The sequence below is a fragment of the Balaenoptera musculus genome, chromosome 2 (assembly GCF_009873245.2).
Source record: "Balaenoptera musculus isolate JJ_BM4_2016_0621 chromosome 2, mBalMus1.pri.v3, whole genome shotgun sequence".
Taxonomy (NCBI): Eukaryota; Metazoa; Chordata; class Mammalia; order Artiodactyla; family Balaenopteridae; genus Balaenoptera; species Balaenoptera musculus.
In genome coordinates this window covers 77,692,553-77,708,651 of record NC_045786.1, presented here as the reverse complement: position 1 = coordinate 77,708,651, position 16,099 = coordinate 77,692,553, and the positions used below count along the sequence as shown (strand labels likewise).

Here is a 16,099-nt window from a genome sequence, read left to right as displayed (position 1 = left end):
CAAGAGGGAAAGGAAGAACAAGGAGATAGGGACATCAAAGTTATAGAACTTGGAAACTAATTTGATGTTGAGGAGAGGATGAAGGAAAGGGCACATGAGCTTTCAACTGCGTGACTGCAATGATGGTAATGTTGTCAAATAATAGGAAGAGGAGAGGGTTGGGGAAAAGAGAGTGAATTTCAATTTTGGGTGCTTAGATTTTAAGACTGGAAGTCAGGGAGAGGCTGGAAGCCATCTGGAGGAGCTGTAGGAGTGTTTGAAATGACTAGGGAGAGAAAGCAGAATGAGAAAAGACAATGATAGAATGTCGAAGGATTTCTATATCTAAATAATAGGCAGAGGAAGCCAATCTATGAGAGAGATGGGCAATGAGGGGTCTGAGGTAGGAAGTGAACCAGAATATAAAGCCATAGAAATCAAAGGAGCAGTGTCGCAGGATTTACCAATTATGAAATTACCAGTAATTTTTGAGACAGCCATTTCAGAACCGTTGTGAGGGTGTGGTAAAATTATGAAAGACTAAGTAGAGAGATTATATTGACATGGGGTGAATTTGCGTAGGAAATTTAAACTCTGTGTCCTTCAAACATGTGAAATCTAAATACAAGGTATCATGATTTAAATAATCTATGAAGGTGTCAGTTAAACAAACATGCTCAGGTGACAATAACTTGGTTTAAATTAAATGTTATTAACGGTGATTTCTTACGGACACATAATCTAATTCAAAGTTCAGCCCTTTGTCTGAATATAATTCTTACTTTACCTCTTGACAGATGTGATATGTGTGTGTGTTCAAGTAAAACAGTGCATTTTAGTGCTAAAAAGGACAAGAATTTTTCCCACTCCTAGGTGAATGTCTGTTCTTTTATGTAGGCATTTATAACAATCATAATAGTTTATATTTAGGGTTTACAAAATATTGTCATATCTCACTGAAATTCACAAAACATTCTGGGACGTAACCAGAACAGAGGTCACTATTCTTCATAAAGTGCAAAGAGGGGGAAGGAATGACAGAAGCAGGTCTGGATCTCCGATGTTCATGACTCCTATCTTGTAGGCGTACGAGTCAGAGTTACGTGTAGGAAATGTTTATTCTGGGTATTTTAAGCAAAAAAAATACTTAATGCAGGGAATTTGGTACTTCTACATACATGGAAGAACAAGCTTTAGACTGTGCCTCCAGAAATGACAACCAGAACAACACGGTAGAGTTGGTCATTTGGGGGACAAGTTCATACCTGAGACCACTCCACGGATCAGGAAGCCAGACCAGGAAGTTGCTGATACTGCTGCCGTTACCATCACTGCCACCACTAGACTGTATCTTGATATTCACGGAACTGGTGACTTGGCACTGGGACGTGGACCCTAGATACCGAAGAATCTCAAGAATGGACTCTAGAACATTGCTGCTGCTATGAGCTTGCTTTCAAGAAAATCACCAAAAATGGGTAGGAGGATAGCTTCTGTTTCATTTTCATCCTCCAAATCTTGCAAGAATGCATCGAATAGATGGAATGCAATTCATATCCAGAACCCAAGCTGTGAGGAAGTCTAGAAAATGTAGTTTTGGGCTTCCCAGGGTCTGCATAAGAGGAAGAGGCTGGAACAGAAATTGAGCAAGCTGTTCCACAGTACTTGCCACAGTAAAACTTTTGTCTTCGTTCAAGATGTTGGCAAAAATAACGAACAGGCCAGAACCATGTGGCACACCACTAGAAAATGCTCTCCAGATGGATATCATTACCAGTACTCATACAACTTGGTAGGGTTATGGTTATAATTGGCAGAGCTGAGATTTAAACCTAGGTCTGACACCAATGACCAGAAAGCCGTTATTTCCTTTCAATTCAATCAATTTTCTTTTGTTGTTTAAGTAGCTTAGATTCCACCTAAATTTATTCTTTATATTGGACAGTCATGAAACACTATTCAAGTCTGTGCTAAAATCAGGGTATTCTTTCCAAGAGTCTCTCCTGATTTACCAATTTCAGTGAAAAGGAGATGCAAGTTTGTCGTTCTGCAGGGGAACCCATGATGGTTTAGTGATCCCCATGCTAATCTAACATCCCCACTCCTGCTTAAAACCTTCTGGTGGCTACATTGGTTAGAATTTGCATTTGCATTGAGTAACAGAAAACTCAGAAGGACTTAAACCAGAAAGAAACTTCTCCCTCACATAAAACACATCCAGAGGCAACAGTCAGGACTAGTAGGGCAGCTTCCCTCACAGTCATCAGGGCTTCGGGCTCTTTCTATCTTGTTACTCCATCATCCTCTGTGGCCTTACCGCAAAGTCCAAGGGAGCTACTGGAGTTCTAGTCATCATATCTACATTCTAGCCAGCTGAGAGGAAGGAGTGCAGGAACACTTCGAAGAAACACTCAAACCTTTTGATTCTTTTTGGCTGAGTACTTGGTAAGCGGCTCCACTTAGCTACAAGGGAAGCTGGTAAATGTCTTTTGTGCAGATGGCTAGGAGAATGTGTTAGTGGCAAACAGCAGTCTCTGCTACAGTGACATCACTGCATCCTGCAATCCTGTTCATTGTGCATCTTCCTCATCATATTGTAAAATTTAAAAATGGCAGATGTCTTCTCTAACTCCTGGCACAGACACTGACATGTTTTAGGCACTTTATCATTTGTTCAACAAAACATTTTTTGCCTAGTTTTTATTTCCTGATGAAATTTAAGAAGTGGTTTTAAAATAGATATGATTGGGTATACCTGTAAGACGTGCTTGAAAAGCTGTGCGTAAAACAAAATTTTCTATTTAAATCTTACTTCTCCCTTGATTTCCAATACAATAGGGCATGTATTTCCAAGGGGGGAGAGAAGGGGAAAGGAATGCAAATAATTTAGAGGAAAGTTACAAAATACAGGCAAAATCCAAAAGCAACAAAAATGCAAAGGAAGTATAAGAAATATAAGGATCAGAGGTTAAACAGAAACAAAATTCCCACGAAAATCAAATTTAATTTTAAATTTTAAGCCAGAATGAAAATTTCAAAGAAGCCACCAAATCCAACTACTACCGTAGGTAATTTGAACAAGTATCTTTAAGTATAGCATAATAGTTGAGAACTTGGCTTTGGAACCAAGTTAATTCCAGCTCTTCCTATTATTAGCTGTTACTCCTACCAGTTAATATCTGAGCTAAAACTTTCTCACTTGAAAAATGATATTCTTTCATAATTGTTACAATGAGAAAATCAGAATATATGTGAAGTATTTAATACAGGGTTTAGTGCAAGGAAATAGTCTATATATGGTAGTAATACCATGCTCATGATACATTTCATTTATAAAATTATTTTCCCTTCTCTCTAAAATTAAGTACTTCTTAGAAATAAAACCTATCTTGAAAATTGTTGCCTTTTTGTTTTTCCCCTTCTACACTTATAGCTCCAGGACTGGTCATATACATATTTTTTAAAAATTCCAGATCATATGCTATTGATAAATGATCCCATCCACAAATTTGTAATTTTAATTATTTAAAAATTCATTTATAGCAATATATATCAAAATAAATCTCTACAGACTCAACAGAATCAAAATTTCAGTCTTCTATGACATTAATAGGTACTGAGGCAATTTACACTTCTGATTTTCAACTCAGAGAGGGAAGCGAAGACACAAGTTAACAGTTTACACTAGTTAACAGGCTACTTCTAAATGTAGCCCTTACTAAGGACCTTCTTTTGCCCAGTTCATGGATCCTCAGAGTGTGAACTCTCACCTTTTTTCTTCTAGAGAGCACGCCATATACACTTCTAACTGGCACTTATCAAAGAACATGCAATCAGTTCTTCACAAGACTGTGAGCCTCTCTCAAAGGTGGGCACAATATCTTAAGTCCCTGGTATCTTCTCTAGGTTATGGAACTCATTTTCAGTGGATGATCACATGCTCCTGGAAATGGGCCTCTCCCCTAGCTATAAAAGATGAATCAAGAATCTAAACTAGTTAGTTTTATGGTGGGCCTTGACCTTCTTTTTTCTAACAAGATTAAGTAGGGGGGTGGAGTGGGAGGGAGTAATGGGAGAGTATGGGAAAGATATTTTTCTCTCTGATAAAAGGCTGAGAGCCGCCCTTACCACCTTGTTTGGGATGTATGAAGATACCATATTTGGAGCTGTGGTAGTCATCTTGTGACCATGAGGCAATAGACACAGAACAGCAACGCTGAAGCTGATGGAACACAGAAAAAAACACTGAGTCACTGAATGAACCTGAGCACCTCTTATCACCAAAATTCTTATTAAGCTAAAAATAAATGTCCTTATGGCTGAAGTCAGTGTTAGGTTTTCTCTTACCTGCAGCCAAAAGCACCTCAGGTACTACATAACACTTTTTCCTCCAGAATTTCTTCCTGGTTCATTATATCCATTGGTTCCTGTTCTGTTTGCCTGTTCTTCACCAAAATGCCTATAATGCTTTTGGACATAGCTGTGTTTTAAAATTTTCTGTTATTTTTCTATTCAAAGTTCCCCAAATACCCATATCTAGGTACTACACAGACTAACATTTTAAAGCAAACGGTATATGTCAGTGAACAAAAGGAAAGACCTTTTTTTTTTTTTTTTGGACAACATAAAGCTCTATGCCATGTATCATTCATTGGTAATAAACTGTAAGTGAGTAGCAGAGTTCTGGTGAATGAAATAAGATCTGTGTAGCCTTCTGGATTAATAGCAGAGCATAGATTAGCAGCACTGTTCCTCCTGATGCTGATTTTTTCCCATTTTCTCAACTTTCATGAGATCAAAGGAAGAAATGCTTCAGGTCTGTTTACAAAATGGCATGCTGTCTACATAAAACGGATCCCATAAATCACCTTAAGATCCAGTCAGTTTAATATAAAATGTTTTTAATTGTTTTTGAAAACATTTAAAAAACAATTTTTGAGCACTTTCAATAAAAAAAGAGAACTGAAATGCTACTGCAATATTCAACTACTGTAGTTTCAGCAGGTACAACAGACAACAAAACACTGGGGAAATCTTGAATTTTTGCACTAAATGAAAACATGAAACAGGGCTTGTTTTTGTCATTTATGGTGTAGTAAAGCACATTATAGTACAAGACTGTTATATGAACCTCTGATGCACTGCACAAAAAAACACTTTCCTTCTTTTCAGTTCAAAAGTCAGTGCTTATTGCAATTATATGCAAAATTATTTACTTCATGAAGTCTTATCATGATAAACAGTATGCAAAATGTTTAAAACATCAAAACAATGAAAATAATCTGAGAAAAGAACATATTCAACAATAACTAAGCAGAATTAGTAAACATAAAAAAGCAAATAACTTGTGAATAACTATGCTTGTCTGGTTAACAATGAACCAGTTTCAGTACAGCCAAGAAAAAAAAAAAAAGTGGTTACAGGAATACCTAGTACTGTACAAGATAAGTCAATAACACTCATGCACATTTTGTGATCATGTATTAACATGGTGAAGCAAACTAAACTTAACTCTTCCTGCTGTAATATTCTCATGTAAGAGAATAAGAAATAGAAATATCTCATTGAGATTAATGCACATTGCTACATAAGACAATTTTATCTGTCACTTTGATGACATTTTGTCTTTTCATAATGAAACACATTTAAAAAGTTTAATCTGTGGACTGTATTGGTTGCATTTATCCTAAGAGATGTGCCTACCACAGGTTCAACAAATTTAGTGCAATATATGAACCCCAGAAAGTTTGCTGGACGAATTCAACCAAATTTAAAGTGTTTGCTGCAATACTGTACAGGGGGTTAAAAATCCTCCAGTCTTTATATTTTTATCAAAAAAGATTTCCATTATTTTTGTATTAGTAGGAAGCTAATAATGTAAACAAGGGATTAGAATGGCCTCAAAATCTCCTTTTCAGAGTATCTCATGTAGAAAGGCTCCCATCATTTGTTAAAAGAAATCACACAGTTTCCTTTGGGTATTGCATACTTTGGTGTGCAGTAGTGCTGTGTCTCAATGTACAGTGAAGAAATAACTAGCATCAAGAAAAAAAATCTAACAGATCATTAAATCAAGATAACAGCAAACACACACAAATGCCAATAACTAGGACATATCAATATATAAACCTCTGAGCCAAACCTAGCACCATTTATTTATCAAAATGTTAATACCCTACTTTGCAAATTTATTGAACAATGAAATCTTATTAAACCTTTCACCACATTTGTTGATTGTAGTCTTCTGATTGGCTTACTAATTAAGGTAAAGGAAAGCTTAGCTAGGCTCAAGGTAGCATAGCAATGGTTTAATGTTAGCTTTAAAAACTTAACGGCAATTTTTAAGTCTATTTGAAACTGATCTTGAAGCTCACTTAAATGGAGCTGTCGACTAGTGAGAAGATTTGTGTCAGCATGAAATTCATAAATAATTATTCACAAAACAAAATGGGAGCCACAGAGAGAAACATTTTAAAACAAATCCTGAGTGCTTCTTTTGCAATTGTGGTTATCACAATAAATAAAAATTAAGCATGTTATAAAATGCTCCTCTTCTTCAAGTACTATTGATATCCCCTTTGTTTTATCAGAGATATAAAGATTTGTGACTTCAGACCTCAGGTGGTGAAATGTTTTCTGTTGAGTTTTTTATGTTATCGCTCTCCTGTTTATTTGTTTTTCAAAGGGATTCCCACGATCAAATTGCATTTCTATGTTCAGGAGCAGTGAAGGAGTCAGTCACTAAATCGAGGACTTATAATTAAAACCCTTCAAAATAAATCTTAAATAGAATTTTAATATGTGCATGCAGACATACTGTGATGAAACTAAGAAAACGCTTTTAGTTTCCTTCTAAATTCCCCTATCTCAACTACCAAATAATAAAACATAAAATATTCTTCTAACATGCTTGTATTTATTCTATTAAATTACAATGTTTGGAATTACTTGTTTTGTTTGTGTGTGTGTGCACGTGTGGGCATGTCTCTGTGTTAGCTCCATGTTAAAATCAACATTTTAAAAGAAGACTAATGCAAGGTCACAAATATAAATGGCTACTGGTTTTTCCTTTTAAATATTTTAGCGCAGCTTTTGCTTTCCTTACATTAATATTTAATTTTCCATTATTTTCTCCTATTTAAGCCCTTCGTTGCAGGTGCAAATGGTACTGAAGTCCCAGAAAGTCCTACAGAGATTTTTTTTTCATTCTACAGTAGCTCTATGCTTCAAGCCTAAATACTTATAATAACCTGAATATTATCCCTGTTTCAAGGAAGACCTTCTTGTCTACAGTTCACCTTAACTATGATTTCATATCTAAAAGATAATGCCAACAACAAAAAATATCCTATACCTAAAATCAATGGTTTCCTCTAAAATCTGTGCAGATCAACCAATGAATTAAAATAAACTTATACAAAATAAAGATCTAGACTGCTCTCGTAAAAGCTGGTTATTCTTTTGTTTACTAGCAAACAATGTGATTAAATGGGGAACATTATAAAATTGAAAACCTAATATTTGTTTTTCTACAGCCTACTCTCTTCAGAAACTTGTTAAGAGCTGAGGCGAGTCTAACCATTTCCTACTGAAGAAGAAACCGCTTCTGCAGCAAACTCTTAAAATGTCACAATTAATAGTAAGTGTTTCTGCTGCGGGAGGCACTTCCATTAAGACAAATACAATACATATGTCTTTCGATACAGTGTGCTACATATTATAAAATACAATTTAACCCAACATTTCAACAGTAGGGTGGTCCTTGCTTTCTATCCATTCAAAACCTGATGAAGTCATAGAGCTCATGGATTCACTGCAAATTTGTTGAAATAATGGGTCATTCTTTAATTCTTCCAGTGTAGCTTCATCATCTTGTCCCTGCTGACGACCTGGATCAAACAGTAGATTTGGATCTAAAGCGTTCAAATCATTGATGCTGCCTGAGAGCTCAGAAGACAACCTGATGTCGCTAGAAAAATCAGACGCAGGATTAGTGAGATCAGACGCTACCTGACCTACCAGCTGCTGGTTGGTTTGCAAGCTGTCTCCACTCAACAGGTCTTTAACAGTGCTACTGAAATCTAATTGTTGCTCTCCAATTTCTGATTGTGCTTGATTATCGCCAGGAGAAAAACTGATCTGATCGGTGCTATTACTTTTGGTGAGGTAAGATGGTGCTTGGAATTCATAAATAGAAGTGCTGGAATCGATCATATTCTGCGGATTGGCACTAGGAAAGACAGTGGAAGTTTCCAAAATCTGAGTGAGATTCATCCGGGCTGTATAATTGGAGGGCAGGTTGTTCATGCCCAAACCTCTCACTGCATCATCATTGTCAGAATCAAGTTTACTCAACAAAACATTGGTTATTTTTTTACTGTTTGTTTGCTTCTGAAGAGCATTTGGGAAGGCTGTTTGCATCATGACTGTCAATGGAACCGACTGACTTCTTTGAGCTATGTTGTTGGCACATGCATCCGTGTGAACGTTTGTGAAAACATGAACTTCAGGGGTTACTGGACTTCCAAAGGGGGTCACATTAGATCGGGGGATATTAGATACTGGGTAGAGGGTGCTTCCACTAAGATTACGTTGGCGATGAACAGCAGGGCTCACGCTTCGGCACCGGAAGTTGCTGCTGGCCGAAGAGTTAGTTCCTTTATTATCAAGAGGGGCAGGGACTGCAAAGCCCTCCTGTTTGTTGGTGTTACTTACAGTGGCACCTTGATGCTGCACAGGAGAGACAGGAGTCAGACGACCAAAATGAGTGTCATGATGTCTGGATTGAGACTGGTAAGACTGTCCAGGCACAGCAAAAGCATGAGGTTTCCTGAAACGGTCTTCCACTAGTTCCTGATAGCTTGGGAGAATGCCATGGCCAGAAACGGATGAATTACCAACCCCACTGTACCCATTATTCATCCATTCAAGCTTGGTTTTGTCAGGGTGTGTGGCCATGGGTCTCTGCATCGGTTTCACAGGACTACTTGAGACAATGCTGGCGTCATGATATGCCATACTGGAGCTTATTGGGGTAAATGCAAATGGATTCCTGCATTCCACGGGGCTGGGAGGGACACTGCTGCTGCAGTTAGAATGGGGAGTACCGATGGGTGTATGTCGGCTACTTCCTAAAGCACTATCCACGGGCGTGGTCTGGGCCAACCTGGAGCAAGGGCTCTCCCGTGACAGGCTCTGAGACCCGGCAACCACTTCAGATGTGGGGGTGGGGGTGGGGGTGGGGGTCGGGGTCGGGGTAGGGGTCGGGGTGGGGGTGGGGATCGGGGTGCCATTGCTACGGATGGGGTGATAGAAGTGGGTGCTGGGGGCGTGAGATGACGCTGGCGCGCCTGGAGTCACGGACTGACTCTGAAGGGTCATTCCCAAACAGTTACCGTAAGCATGAGAATTGTTCATTGACATCTGTTGCTCCATGAGCACCAGCTCCTCTACAATACTGTCCTGTGTCAGCTCCTCATCGAAAGGAAAGTAGCTTTCATTTGCTTGGGAAACAGAAGGCTCGAACTCCTTCAGTTCGGACTGTAGAGGTAACTGATCTGAAGACTGTGCTTGCAGTTGACTCAAAGAAGATTCTTGTATCTGGCTGTGTAGTTGCTGGGAATACGTGTCCTGTGGCATTCCTTCTAATTCCCAGACAGACTTCTCTAAGTCATTGATATCAGAGTGCTCAGGAACTGTCATAACACTGATATCTTGCTGTTGTTCACAGCCGGCAGATATAAACTCAGAATCCTTAGTGACCTGTTGCCATTCATTTGGGTTAAAGCTGCCATGCGATTTTGAATCACTGTCCAAGAGAAAGACACTGCCTTCAAGCTTTACTTTTATATCTGGAGATGATGATGGTGTGGTTTGCTGTTCTGAAGCTAAATCACTGGTAACAAGAGCAGAGGACTTCAAGGGTTGACTTGCCACTACGTGCGAGTTAACATTTGTTGATACCTTGCTAGGAATCTGGGAACCTGCTGCTGAACTTTCCGTTTTCCCTGAATGCAGAACCTTTTGGTCCTTCTTAACACTGCCTGGTTTCTGACCTTCCGAGATAACTGCAGAAAGCTGTTCCACGATTGGTTTCTTTACAGGAGGCACCTGGGACTCTTGCAATGCAGAAGACAGCCGCTTTCTTGGACTTTTAGTGCATAATTTAGAGTCTTTATTTATTGAGTCACCATTAGATGGTGAGCTGGTGCTGGTGAAAGTTAAGTTCTGAGTGGCAACTGAGAGAGTGATAGTGCTTTGATTATTGCCTGTTGAAGTGCCTGGCAGAATTTCATTACAGCGATTTTTACACTTGGTCCTCTGGTCACAGACCTTAGTTCCTTTTATTTCAATAACACCTTCATTTGAAGGTTTTTGCACTACTCCCTCTGTATTACTTTTCTGCCCCGAGAGGGCACTAGGTGTTGTTTTGGGCACGTCAGCCCCATCAGAGTTCTCTTGGCACTGTACAGGATGCTCATCTGATGACATCTCAGGTTCCATTTTGACTTCCACAGCAGATGGTCCCCCGGTGCTGCTGGCCCTGGATCCAGGAGACTGAAGTGAAACAACAGAACCATTCTTGATCTGTGGAATGGTCCTTGATTCTTCCGTTGTTCCTGCAGCACTGTTTACTGAGGCAGAATGTTTCAGAGGGGCACTACTGTTGCTGGGTGTGAGGGATATTGCTGTCATTTTCACCACATTTAGAGAACTCACGTGTGACGTGGGTACAACAGCAGTTTTGATGGGACTACTAGTAAAGAGGACAGTAGTTGGAGAGCGGATGGTGAGGGCACTGGTGTTGGCTGGTTTGGGTAAGATCTGAGGGTAGCGGTGCCGAGCAGAGCGATCCCCCCCAGGACTGGCTGGGACGTGCTGAGGAGTCTTTGGTGCCTGCTTCACAGACTGCATGTGCTGAGTGACCACCTGTACATTGAGGGGAAGAACTTTGCCGTCAGAAGAACTCATTGGACTTGGTGAAGTTACCAGTTGCCTGGTCCGCTGGACCTGTTAAAAAGGCGGAAAACAAAAATATCAGATGTAACAAGTCCAGAATATAAATAGCAATTCATATATTCATTAGTATTAAGGGATTTAATACATGTAATGCTAAAAAGAAAAAAAAAAGGACAGTTCGTATGTTAGACAAGAGTTTTTAGACCAGATTCGATATAACCCGAGAAGTAAATACTATAATAAATGCAACACAGTGTAATATAGTTACCAAATACAATGATATGTAAGAAGAGTATGAAGACTTCAATGAAAAACTTCACATTTGTGATGAATACTTGCTAAAACAATGAATTTTAAGGAGGTTATAGGGAGCAGAAATAAAATCTTGAAGAAACATGCAACTATAAAGGTATCTAACTGGAGTCTGTGGCAAGATGACTCACTCACAGGGGAGACTGTCTTATAAATGGATCTACCATGGGCATTACTAATAAACCACTGTGGATTGGGTCTCAGATAAAACTACTGCCTCCCCCAGTTTGCTCTACAATGAATAGTGCAAGAGTATGGTTCCCAGGTATTCCATGTTTCAATAACATGATGATGACGATGATAAGGATAATGATAAGAACAGAAAAACCACAAGATACTATATTTCCCTAATAACATCATAAATAACAACATAAAATACCATCTTGCTTTAGCATGATGCACTCTCATTTTATTTTTATTTATTTTTAAACATTAAAAAAATTATTTATTTATTAATTTATTTATTTTTGGCTCTTTGTTGCTGCCTGTGGGCTTTTCTCTAGTTGCGGCAAGCGGGGGCTACTCTTCGTTGTGGTGCACGGGTTTCTCATTGCGGTGGCTTCTCTTGTGCAGCATGGGCTCTAGGAGCACGGGCTTCAGTAGTTGTGGCATGCAGGCTCAACGTTGTGGCTCATGGGCTCTAGAGCGCAGGCTCAGTAGTTGTGGTGCACGGGCTTAGTTGCTCCGTGGCATGTGGGATCTTCCCAGACCAGGGCTTGAACCTGTGTCCCCTGCACTGGCAGGCAGATTCTTAACCGTGGCACCACTAGGGAAGTCCATGCACTCTCATTTTAAAAGCCTCTTCATCATAAACTCAGCTGTGTGAGAGAGGCAAGGAGTAGATCATAACCTCTATTTGTTGATAAGGAAAGAGACTCAGAGTAGCTTAGAGACTTGCCTGAGGTTCCATGTCCAGAAAGCCATTGAGACAAGTCTATGTTAATGTATTACCAACACATATTACAATTTTGCTCCATCTGAATGTTAAACAGGAAAAAAAATAAACCAAAAAAAGTTTGCAATTGTGTCACCTTAGCTTAGATAGAGATGAAACAACTCTGAAAACGACTCATCTCTTACATAAAGCTCTGACTGGTTATGTGCAAACTTAAATGTCTTGTAATTTCACTTCTGTTCCTTTTATAGCTCACGTTATAATCAACAACGTATATCCTGAATAAAAGACAACCGACTGAAGTGAAATCTGTGTGCGGTCACAAAATCAGTTTACAACTGAATCTACACCTATACTTGTCTCCTTCTTCTGTGCCACTTTTAACTAAACTGACTTCCCACAATTCCAGTAAGGCCAAATGCTATTTAATGATATTACCGGAATGGGACTAGGGACAGCTGCCACAACGATACCGATAGGCTGAGGAGAGAGGATTGCAGGATTTCCATTAGAAAGACTAGTCACTCCATTGGTTGTAGCGCCTTCTGATTTTTTTGCTGAGGATTCTCCTGGCAAAGGGGATTGTAGTTTCTGTTCTTGTTGCTTCTTCTGGATTTTCCGTTGCAATTGCTGTTTAGCGTCAATAGGAGATGGCAGAGTCTTCACTTGGGGCTGAAAGGAATTACTTTCAGCTGTAGGTATAAAAGCAGAAGGCTGGGTAATGCCTTTAATTCCTGAAAATAAACAGAAAGTAAAGCTAAAATACTCTTCTTTATAGAAAGTAGTTACAACTCAATTTCTAAGACTATGTAGCCATTTACTGGACAAAGCAACCAAACCCAGCAAATTTTAACTCACAATTTCTTTATAAAGCATAAATGTTACACTTCCAATTTATAAACATTTGTCAATATGGTTTTAATTGACACCTTAGAATATGGTTCAACTTGGGTGACAGCTGTAGTTATATCTGCAATAATAGATGAAGATTTTGAAAAGAGTAGTAGCTATATCACTAATGTACAAAAGCTAAGATAAATGCCAAGAGAGCATGTTTTACATTTATCAGTAGATGTCAGAAAAATCTCCCTTCCCCCTTCTCTAATTAAGAAATTCACTCATTTTCATGATTTTAATATTCAGTCCACAAGGGGCACTCAATAAATATTTGCTGAAACCATCCATATCTTAGAAAAAAATTGTATGGGGAAAACAAGTCTTTAATTCTACAAGAATTTCATGAAAATAGGTACTACAATTTTAAGTGCTTTAATTAATTAATTAATTAATTATTTAATTATTCCAGTATGACCTAGGAGAAATTAAGCAGAGTTTCTTAATAAGACTGAGGTTAAGATATTCTAAAAAAAGGGTCACTGAGAAAGCTTCTTAAAGTAGTAGTAAGATCAACACTGAGAAAAAGGAATGATAAAATAAGCAAGGGATAAATTTTAAGAAAACTTGATTATGTAATACAACTAATTTTTCAAAAGCTCATTTCACATTTAGGGAGTGGCATTAAGATCATTAGAAAGTGAGCAGGGGTCAGTAGAAACAGTGGAGAGAGGCAAAGGGAGGGCACCCCTGCGCTGCTGGCACATCCTGACCTACCCTTCCCCAGCCGTTTCTGCTTTTCATCTGGTTAACAGCAACAGCTTCGGGAGTGGGAGACGGGGAAGGAGAGAAAGTAAACTCTAACCCACACACTCACTGCTCAACAATCCCGCGTGTTCTGACCCCCCTTTTATCACCTAAGTACTATTCTTTCCCCTCAAATCCAACTCGAATTGCACTGCTCCCATCCGATCCGCAGCCTCGGCTCTGGCTGCTCAGCACCTGCACCCGAGAGCCTGTGCCAACCGCTCAAGCTCGCTGTCTCATGCCTCCTGCCAGGGTTTCTGGACAGGCATGAGTTCCAAGCAGCTGCTTACAAAGGACATCTGTAATACAACCTGTTCTTAATAGGGAGACGATACTTACAAAAAACCAAATGCACCTTCAAAGGATGAAGATTCATCCCTACCAAAGGATATTTTTAAAAGTGGCAATGGGGCTTCCCTGGTGGTGCAGTGGTTAAGAATCTCCCTGCCAATGCAGGGGACACGGGTTCGAGCCCTGGTCCGGGAAGCTCTCACATGCTGCGGAGCAGCTAAGCCGTGTGCCACAACTACTGAGTCTGAGCTCTAGAGCCCGCAAGCGGCAACTGGTGAGCCCACGTGCCACAACTACTGAAGCCCGTGCGCCTACAGCCCACGGTCCACAACAAGAGAAGCCACCGCAATGAGAAGCCTGCGCACCACAACGAAGAGTAGCCCCCGCTTGCTGCAACTAGAGAAAACCCGCATGCAGCAGCGAAGACCCACTGCAGCCAAAAATAAATTAAAAAAAAACCAACAAAGTGGCAATGGCTGAGAACGAAATTTCAGAAGATTGTTAAAAAAAAGTCAGCCTCCCAAGCTACTTTCAAAAAGTGAAAACGCCTACTTACATATGTGATTTTTAGTATTTTGGTTTAAAAAATATACCTTTCTTCACACTTATGCCTTAAAAATCCATTCATTCAACATTTCTTTCAGTGAGACTATGTGAATAACGTGGGAAATAAGAAGACAGAGATGTCTCTGTTTCTTTACCCCATGATACCTCCTAAGTCCGCAACATGTGAAAGTACTCTCCTGGGTGTCAGTAGGGATAGGAGAAAGAGAACACAGCAAGTTGAAGGGCCCATATCTTTTAGAACCTCATTTTGCCAGAAGCTAGGAAGACAGTCTGGTGTAAAGGAGTAACCTGGGTTTTGGAGACAGACAAATCAGGATTCAAATTCTGGCTAATTCCACTGCTTATCTGACTATGGACAAATTACTTAACCTCCCTGAATCTGTTTCCTGATCTGTAAAATGGGAATAAATATCCCCTATCTTACAGGACCGCTGGGGGAATAAATGCGGTAACAGATGTGAGCTATCTAGCTAGATGAGGCAGCCTAAGCACTCTCCTGCCCCTGTGTAACTATAAGTGTACAAACTTGAGCCATCCATTTTATATCGAGACAGGAAAAATTATGATGAGGCTCTTGTAAAAGGCTATTTTCCTGACATTTATGGTCCTCAATTGACAATAAAATGAGAAAACAGAACAATCTCTCTCACACACATACTGCAAATGCTTAAAGCTTCTGATAAATTTAAACAGAGAAAAAGGATTCGTTATTAAAATAATGAAGTTAAGATAGAAAAGTAAAGTTATTTAAGAGTATAATTATAATTATAGTTCTGGCTGTGATAAATCTACTGTTTCATATTAATACATTTTTTATAGAAGTTATAATTTCCTAGAGTAATAACAAAATGTATTCACTCTTTTTTAGGTTTATAAAGTATGACTGAAATAAGACATTTAAAAAATTTCATTAAAATAGATACTTTACACAGCTATTAATTTAGGAGGGAGTTATTATTCCAACGATACTGTCAGTCCTAATACTGTTAATTCTTAAGTTCCTATCTGAATAAAAATACTCATCTGAATGCATATTAAAAAAAATCACTCTTGCTATTTCATAGGAATGCTTCACATGGTTTATTTTTTTGTGAGACTAAGGTACCTTTCACATTGTCCAAAGATCATTTCATTTATAAGTATTAGTTTTGGGGATAGGAGTCTTAGCAAGTAATTAAAAAACTTAATCTTACTTTTTACTTGTAATATTTAATTTATTAATTTAGAAATACTTATATATACTTAAAAGTACATATACACATATTCTTTAAACTTTAAAACAGCAATGGAAAAATTAATGAAATACCAACTAGGAAATCATAAAAGTTTCATACTTAAGCAGAGCAACATACAAAGCTATAGCTTAAAAGTTTATCATGAAAGAACTATTATTATTTTTGTTAGCTCAACAAGCCCATCTGAGTTTAGTACTAAGGGAAATAAGAGTGAACACAT

General features: G+C 38.8%; 1 protein-coding gene across 4 annotated transcripts in view; it reads right to left on the bottom strand.

The window, feature by feature from the left end:
- Positions 1–4,897: 4,897 nt before the first annotated feature.
- Positions 4,898–16,099, bottom strand: part of RFX7 (regulatory factor X7) — a 153,909-nt gene continuing 142,707 nt past the window's right edge. For all 4 annotated transcript variants that reach the window (XM_036842652.1, XM_036842651.1, XM_036842653.1 and 1 more), the window contains 2 exons: positions 12,584–12,879; positions 4,898–10,989 (listed from right to left, as the gene is read on the bottom strand). In XM_036842652.1, coding sequence (XP_036698547.1) covers positions 7,711–10,989; positions 12,584–12,879 — 3,575 coding nt within the window. In that variant the 3' untranslated portion in view covers positions 4,898–7,710. The remainder of the gene's footprint in view (positions 10,990–12,583; positions 12,880–16,099) is intronic.